Source organism: Mandrillus leucophaeus, unplaced genomic scaffold, assembly GCF_000951045.1.
Source record: "Mandrillus leucophaeus isolate KB7577 unplaced genomic scaffold, Mleu.le_1.0 Scaffold253, whole genome shotgun sequence".
Lineage (NCBI taxonomy): Eukaryota > Metazoa > Chordata > Mammalia > Primates > Cercopithecidae > Mandrillus > Mandrillus leucophaeus.
Window position 1 is genome coordinate 176,675 of NW_012102621.1, and position 8,020 is coordinate 184,694.

General features: G+C 48.0%; 1 protein-coding gene across 3 annotated transcripts in view; it reads right to left on the minus strand.

Moving 5' to 3' along the window:
• Positions 1-6,070, minus strand: part of RRN3 (RRN3 RNA polymerase I transcription factor homolog (S. cerevisiae)) — a 44,335-nt gene extending 38,265 nt beyond the window's left edge. The window contains exons 1-3 of one of the 3 annotated variants that reach the window (XM_011983656.1): positions 5,716-6,070; positions 4,084-4,189; positions 2,874-2,930 (exon numbers count right to left, since the gene is read on the minus strand). In XM_011983656.1, the coding sequence (XP_011839046.1) occupies positions 2,874-2,930; positions 4,084-4,189; positions 5,716-5,804 (252 nt within the window). In that variant the 5' untranslated portion in view covers positions 5,805-6,070. Of the gene's footprint in view, positions 1-2,873; positions 2,931-4,083; positions 4,190-5,522; positions 5,575-5,715 lie in introns of those variants that run through there. The other 2 variants (XM_011983657.1, XM_011983658.1) reach the window with 2 other exon arrangements.
• Positions 6,071-8,020: the final 1,950 nt, after the last annotated feature.

Genomic DNA, 8,020 nt, shown 5'->3' on the forward strand with positions numbered 1-8,020 from the left:
CGGCTCACTGCAAGCTCTGCCTCCCAGGTTCACGCCATTCTGCTGCGTCAGCCTCCCAAGTAGCTGGGACTACAGGCGCCCGCCACCACACTCGGCTAATTTTTTCGTATGTTTAGTAGAGACGTGGTTTCACTGTTAGCCAGGATGGTCTTGATCTCCTTGACCTCATGATCCACCCACCTCAGCCTCCCAAAGTGCTGGGATTACAGGCGTGAGCCACCGCGCCCGGCCCAGAAACACTGTTTTAAGAAGTGGGTGGCCAACAGTGTCGGCTGATAGAAGGCTTAAAAAAATAAGTCCACTGAGGCTGGGCTCAGTGGCTCACACTTGTAATCCCAGCACTTTGGGAGGCCGAGGCGGGCAGGTCACCTGAGGTCAGGAGTTTGAGACTTGCCTGGCCAACATGGTGAAACCCTGTCTCTACTAATAATAAAAAATTAACCAGGCATGCTGGCCGGTGCCTGTAATCCCAGCTATTTGGGAGGCTGAGGCAGGAGAACTGCCTGAACCCGGGAGGCAAAAGTTGCAGTGAGCCCAGATCTCACCACTGCACTCCAGCCTAGGCCACAAGAGTGAGACTTTGTCTCAAAAAAAGTCCACTGAAATCAGCATTTAAAACAATGGGTAACCTGTCAGGGTAATTACTGTGTCCGGAATTCGTGGGTTCTTGGTCTCGCTGACTTCAAGAATGAAGCTGCAGACCAACGTGGAAAGTGTTACATCCCTTAAAGGCGGCGCATCTGGAGTTGTTCCTTCTGATGTTCGGAGTTTCTTCCTTCTGGTGGGTTCGTGGTCTCCCTGGCTTCAGAAGTGAAGCTGCAGACCTTTGCAGTGAAGGTGGTGTGGACCCAAAGAGTGAGCAGCAGCAAGATTTATTGTAAAGAGTGAAAGAACAAACCATCCACAGTGTGGAAGCTGACCCCAGTGGATTGTCACTGGCGCTCGGGCAGCCTGCTTTTATTCCCTTATCTGACCCCACCCACATCCTGCTGATTGGTCCATTTTACAGAGAGCTGATTCATCCGTTTTGACAGAGTGCTGACTGGTGCAATACCTTTATCTAGACAGATTGCTAGGCAGAAAAGTTCTCCAAGTCCTCACTAGATCAGCTAGACACAGAGTACTGATTGGTGTATTTACAAACCTTAAGCTAGATACAGGGTACTGATTGGTGTATTTACAATCCCTTAGCTAGACATAAAGGTTCCCCAAGTCCCCACTAGACTCAGGAGCCCAGCTGGCTTCACCTACTGAATCCTGTGCCAGGGCTGCGGGCAGAGCAGCCCTCCAGTCCAGCACCACACCTGCACTCCTCAGCCCTTGGGCAGTAGATGGGACCAGGCGCCACTGAGCAGGGGGCGGTGCCCGTCAGGGAGGCTTGGGCTGCGCAGGAGTCCACCGTGGGGGAAGGGGGGCTTGGGCATGGTGGGCTGTAGGTCTCCAGCCCTGCCACGCGGGGAGGCAGCTGAGGCCCTGCGAGAAGTCGAGTGCAGCACCACCGGGCCGGCACTGCTGGGGGACCCGGCGCACCCTTCGCAGCCGCTAGCCTGGATGCTAAGCCTCTCAGGGCCTGCCGCTCCAAGTGTGGGGGCCAGCCGAGACGAGCCCACGCCCGCTCGGAACTCGCGCTGCACGCAGCCCGGTTTCCCGCCTGCGCCTCTCCCTCCACACCTCCCCGCAAGCAGAAGGAGCCGGCTCCGGCCTTGGCCAGCCCAGAGAGGGGCTCCCACAGTGCAGCGGCGGGCTGAAGGGCTCCTCAAGCAGTCAGAGTGGGCGCCGAGGTCAAGGAGGCGCCAAGAGCGAGTGAGGGCTGCGAGGGCTGCCAGCACGCTGTCACCTCTCATTACTACAGTGATAAGAACAGTGGACTTAAATGTGAGTGAGAAATGATACAGCGAAGTCAGCTGGAACAAAACCAACAGATGACAATTACTGCCCTTATTTTGAGTCAGAGACTGTTCTAAGTGCTTCTTGCATATTAGCTCATTGAATCCTTGTTAAATATTTCCATGTTTAAAGCCAGGCACAGTGGCATGCACCTATAGTCCCAGCTTCTTAGGAGGTTGAAGAGAAAGGATCATTTGAGGCCAGGAATTCAAAGCTGTAGTGTGCTATGATCACACCTGTCAATAGCCGGGGCAACACAGCAAGACCTCATCTCTTAAAAAACAAAACACTCCATATTTTTGAAATCTCTATTGTTTTCTTGGTTTTACACAGTGAAAAAGAGGTAGAGAGGTTAAAACAATTTGCTCAAGGTCATGCACTGGATAATAAAATTGGAATTTTATTCCAGGCAATCTAACTACTGTTGCCATGGTAATAAACCATTCTCTTCAAAATTGGGCAGTAAAGGAAGAATGGTGAAACAAAATGTATCAAGGTTTTACTACATGATAGGTATATCTCGAACTTGGAAATGCTGAATCAGTGGTTGTTTTTTGGTTTGTTTTAGCTTTAAAGAGACAAGAGAGTTGCACGCAGCACGGAGGAAAGAGGTAGTAATCTAATAGAAAGGAAGCATTAGAACAGGGTTTCCCAGCCTCAACACTGTTGTCATTTGGGGCTGGATCACTCTTGGTTATAGGAGGTTGCTCTGTGCACTATGAGATGTTTAGCAGTATCTCTTGTCATTCACCCACTAGATACCAGTAGCACCCCTTCCTCCCAATTGTGACAAACAAAAATATCTGCAGCCATTACCAAATGTCTCCTAGGGTGTAAAACTGTCCCTGGTTGAGAACCACCAGATTAAAGTAAGGCAGGACCATGGAGAGAGCAAGTTCTAGAGGACAGAATGGGGGCCAAAGAACAAACTATGTCTGTATAAAGTGGCAATAATTTTGCTAATGATCAAACACAAAATTAATTACCTTTATGTCTGGATCTAACAGCTGGTTCTTCAACAACTCGAAGTCATTTGTTTCACCCTTAACAAGAAGGGGAAAGAATTAAGTTATGCTTTTGTTTCCTGTTTAGTAGCAACAGCAAGACTTTTAACCATACCTTAACATCAGATGAAATTATAAAAGGAACACTAACTTTCACATGTCAATTGCGGATTATAAAATCATGACTACAAAAATTTAAACACTCATGTTAGTGCAGCCAGAGGGCTTGGAAAAAGGAAAATGATAACCTACATTTGGCTATACTTCTGTATTGACATTTGAATATAACAGTTGATACTCCTGCGAATTCTCAAAAAGCATGAGGGAAAAAAACAGCCAGCTATAATGATCTATTCAGGAGGATCTAAAAAAGTATTCACTCAAATATGGATACAAATGGATATTACATATAAACATACGGTTACTTAACATTTTCCCTCTACTCCTGAGATACAGTAGAAATGCTTCTGAACTACCACAGAAACAAAAATCTCTAGTCAGATGATGGTTTACTGTCCTAAAGTAATGCTTAGGTAAGTTCCTCAAAAAATAAAATGCTGTAGGCCAGGCACAGTGGCTCACGCCTGTAATCCCAGCACTTTGGGAGGCCGAGGTGGGCGGATCACAAGGTCAGGAGTTTGAGACCAGCCTGGCCAACATGCCGAAACCCCATCTCTACTAAAAAAATTAAAAAATTAGCCAGGTGTGGTGGTGCGTGTCTGTAATCCCAGCTATTCAGGAGACTGAGGCAGGGGAATTGCTTGAACCTGGGAGGTGGAGGATGCTGTGAGCTGAGATCACGCCACTGCACTCCAGCCTGGGCGACAGAGTGAGACTCCGGCTCAAAAAATTAAAAAAATAAAAATAAATAAGTAAATAAAACCCTGTAATTGTTTTTAATTCTAGCACTTGCTAAAGCTAAAAGATGCTTTGTAAATAAAGCATGTGAAGAGGTGAAACCTCAGTAAAGACATTATTACTCTCTCATTATTACCTGTGAAACGGGCCAAGGTGGGGGAAAAAAAGGACACTATTACTCTAAGTTTGCACTGACGGCATCATGCGATTATTAAATATTTGATTTCAACTGGTATCTTAATTAAGCTTGCTATTTCTATTGGTCTTTAGTATAAGAGCAATGGTTGTATTCTGACCTGACCAAAAGCAAACCTCATACATTATCTCCTCTTACCTTTTTATACTTTAGCAAGACTTCTGTCACAGTTCCACCAAACCGAACAGTTTTTCTTGGGGGAGAATTGAAAAAATCATTCTCTAATGCACGCATATTTGAAATCCTGTGGAACCAAAATTAACAAGCTATTAAGTTCATGAAAATATTAAAAATTATAATAGCCAACATTTATTGAACCAACATCATTCAGTGGGACTACTGTTAAGGCCTCTTTACTGGTCTCCCTGCTTCCACTCCTAACCAACAATCCCTCCTTTGCTCAGCAACCGAAAACTGTCTTCCCACTGCACTTATAGTAAAAATTCAAATCTCTCAGGGTGGTATTTAAGATCCTACATTAATCTGGCCCCTGCCTACCTCTCTCACCTCATCTCCAACACCTTGTTTTACTACAGCCATAATGTCTTTTCTGCTCTTCGACATGCCAAGCTGGTTCTCATTTCACTTACTGTTCACTCTATCGGAAATACTCTTTTCCCAAATCTCCACGTGGCTGGATTTTTTTGTTTGTTTGTTTTTGAGACGTGTCTTGCTCTGCTGCCCAGGCTGGAGTGCAGTGGTGTGATCTCGGCTTAACTGCAACCTCCATCTCCCGGGTTCAAACAATTCTCCTGCCTCAGCCTCCTGAGTAGCTGGGATTACAGGCACCCACCACCACGCTCGGCTAATTTTTGTATTTTTAGCAGAGATGGGGTTTTGGCATGTTGGCCAGGCTGGTCTCGATCTCCTGACTTCAGGTGATCCGCCCACCTCGGCATTTCAAAGTGCTGTGATTACAGGCGTGAGCAACTACTCCCGGCCTAGACTTTTGTCTTCATTCAAGTGGAAGCTCAAATGTCAGATGTCTTCCCCACGAGAAATCTCAAGTACTCCTTCTCTCCCTTCTCCCTCCCCCATTACCCTGTTGTATAACTGAAATCATCGTAATTTATTGGCCTATGTACTGCCTTTCCCCCATAGGCTGTAAGCTCTGTAGAAAGCAGGGACATTAGTGCCTTTGGATAAACCACTGTCCCCAGTGTTTAACACAGTAAGCAGGAGCTCGATAAATATTATGAATCATATTATGCTAATTGTTTTACAAGGTCTGCTTCACTTACACAGAGTAAATTAACGAAAAAACATAGCATCCTAATGACTCTGAAAGTTAAACGCCAAGTGTGCTATGGGGGTTAGGGATTTAAAAGCGGAGCAAAATAAAGACTGCTAAACAAATACGTGTGTCGAAACAAATTTCAAACAAAAAAGATATAATATTCAATTTGCCATGAGTGACAACATTCGGCTGATAAACCGAATAGCCCAGGAAATCCCTTCCAAATTTGGACGAAGAAGCGGGAAGAGGAGTCAAGGCGCAGAAGGCAGTACCGAGGCCTGGGAAATCACGAAGAAACACAGTCGGGAAAGGGGGGCTCCAGAACAGAGAATATACTGACTTTTCCAGGCCCCACCCATGTCTATTACCCAGTTAGGAGGAATGAGCTCATTCCCGCGAACATGAGATGACCCTCGACCCCGTGCTCTTACCACACGCCGTTAGCTTTGTCCCAGACCCTTTCAATCCGCTCCCCTAAGCGCAATCCTGAGCTTTGGTCTCGGACGCGCAGAAGGAAGCGGCCTGAATCTTACCCAGTCCTCGACGCGCCCAGCGTCTTGACTGCAGAGGCCGAAGCAGCCGCATCTCCCAGCAACCGCGTGTGAAGCAGTGGTGCCGCCATTGGGCCGAACTAACACGACCGCTGCGCCTCAGGCCGGATGCCCTGCTCCTTCCAGCCACAGCCCTCTGTCCCGGAAGTTGCGCTTGCCGGCGCAACCTTCAGCCAATCAGGGACCCCGCGTGGGGAGAGCGTGTGCTCTCCGCGAGCTAGAGCGCCGCCAAACCCCGCCCCTCATTTTACTTGGACCACTTGTTCCACCCAGCGCGAATGCGCGACTAAGGAGAGGCAGGAAGGTCCTGCTCCATCCAGGCTCAAGAATCCCAAAGAAAGGGTGGAAATACCCTGGATGTGCTAAGCTGTGGCCGGGTACACTCGAGTGTTAATTTTTTGGAGTCAAAGCCTCCCTCAGTTAAATCAAAGAAACTGAAGCACTGTGATTGACCCAGATCCTCACGGAGGAAAGGGGATTTCAACCCGGGTGACCCAGGAGCCTGGGCTCTGTACTCAATGCAACATTCTTACAGACCACCAAGATAACGTTATCCTCACGTAAACGAGCTCGACGAAGTGATCTACCCCAGAGCCTCAAGGCTGTGATGATGCTGGAATGAGAAACAGCAGGAGAGTTTCCAAGAGGTGTTACCCCCTTGACTTTTTTTTTTTTTTCTTTTGAGACCTAGTCTTGCCCTGTTGCCCAGGCTGGAGTGCAGTGGCGTGATCTCAGCTCACTGCAACGTCCGTCTCTGTTGCCCAGGTGGAGTGCAGTGTCGTGATCCCAGCTCACTGCAACTTCCGCCTCCTGGGTTCAAGCAATTCTCGTGCCTCAGCCTCCCAAGTAGCTGGGATTACAGGCGCATGCCACCATACCCGGCTAACTTTTGTATTTTTAGTAGAGACGGGGTTGCACTATGTTGGCCAAACTGGTCTCGAACTGCTGACTTCAGGTCATCCACCCGCCTCGGCCTCCCAAAGTGCTGGGATTACAAGTGTGAGCCACCGTGCCTGGCCAAACTTAAATTTTTAAAAGAGGAACAGGAGTCAACCAGACCAACAAAAGAGCGACTGGTGTTCCAAGCATAGGAAACAGGAAACAGCAGAGGCCAAAACCTCGGGACTGTGGGGGATGTAGAGGGAGAGCAGAGGCTGCCCCTACCCTCAGGGAGGGGAAAAGGTTGCAACTTTGGAAACTGTAGAGGCCTATCAAAAATACAAATATATCCAGGCTGGGTGACACCGTGAAACCCCATCTCTACGAAAAATTTGAAAAATAAAAACAATAAAAATTATCTACGTGTGGTGGCACACACTTGTAGTCCCAGCTACTCGTGAGACTGAGGATTGCTTGAGCCGGGGACATATCATCACTGCACTCCCACTTGGGCAACAGAGCGAGACCCTGTCTCGAAATAAATAAATTTTTAAAAATGCATATGTATGGGCCGAGCACAGTGGCTCACGCCTGTTATCCCAACACTTTGGGAGGCTGAGGCAGGTGGATCACCTGAGGCCAGGAGTTTGAGACCAGCCTGGCCATGACGAAACCCTGTCTCTACTAAAAATACAAAATTAGCTGGGCGTGGTGGTGGTGCCTGTAATCCCAGCTACTTGGGAGGCTGAGGCAGGAGAATCGCTTGAACCTGGGAGGCAAAGGTTGCAGTGAGCCAAGATCGCGCCATTGCACTCCAGCCTGGGTAACAAGAGCGAAACTGTGTCTCAAAAAAAAAAAAAAAAACTGTGTGTGTGTGTGTGTGTGTGTGTTTATATGTATCTCTCTCCAGGAGTTCACAACCAGCCTGGGCAACATAAGATGGTGCATACCTGTAGTCCCAGCTACTTGGAAACTGAGGCGAGAGGATCGCTTGAACCCTGGAGGTCATGGCTGCAGTGAGCTGTGATTGCACCACTGCACTCCAGCCTGGGCGACAGAGCTAGACCCTATTTCACAAAATAAAATACAGCAATTTGGTTTATTTTTTGTTTGTTTTTTTGAGACACAGTCTCGCTCTGTCACCCAGGCTGGAGTACAATGTCGTGATCTCGGCTCACTGCAACCTCCGCTTCCCAGGTTCAAGTGATTCTTGTGCCTCAGCCTTCCCAGTAGCTAGGATTACAGGCACGCGCCACCATGCCCAGCTAATTTTTGTATGTATTTTTAGTAGAGATGGGGTTTCACCATGTTGGCCAGGCTGGTCTCGAATTCTTGACCTCAAGTGATCCGCCTGCCTTGGCATCCCAAAGTGCTGGGATTACAGGCATGAGCCACCACACCCCGCCAG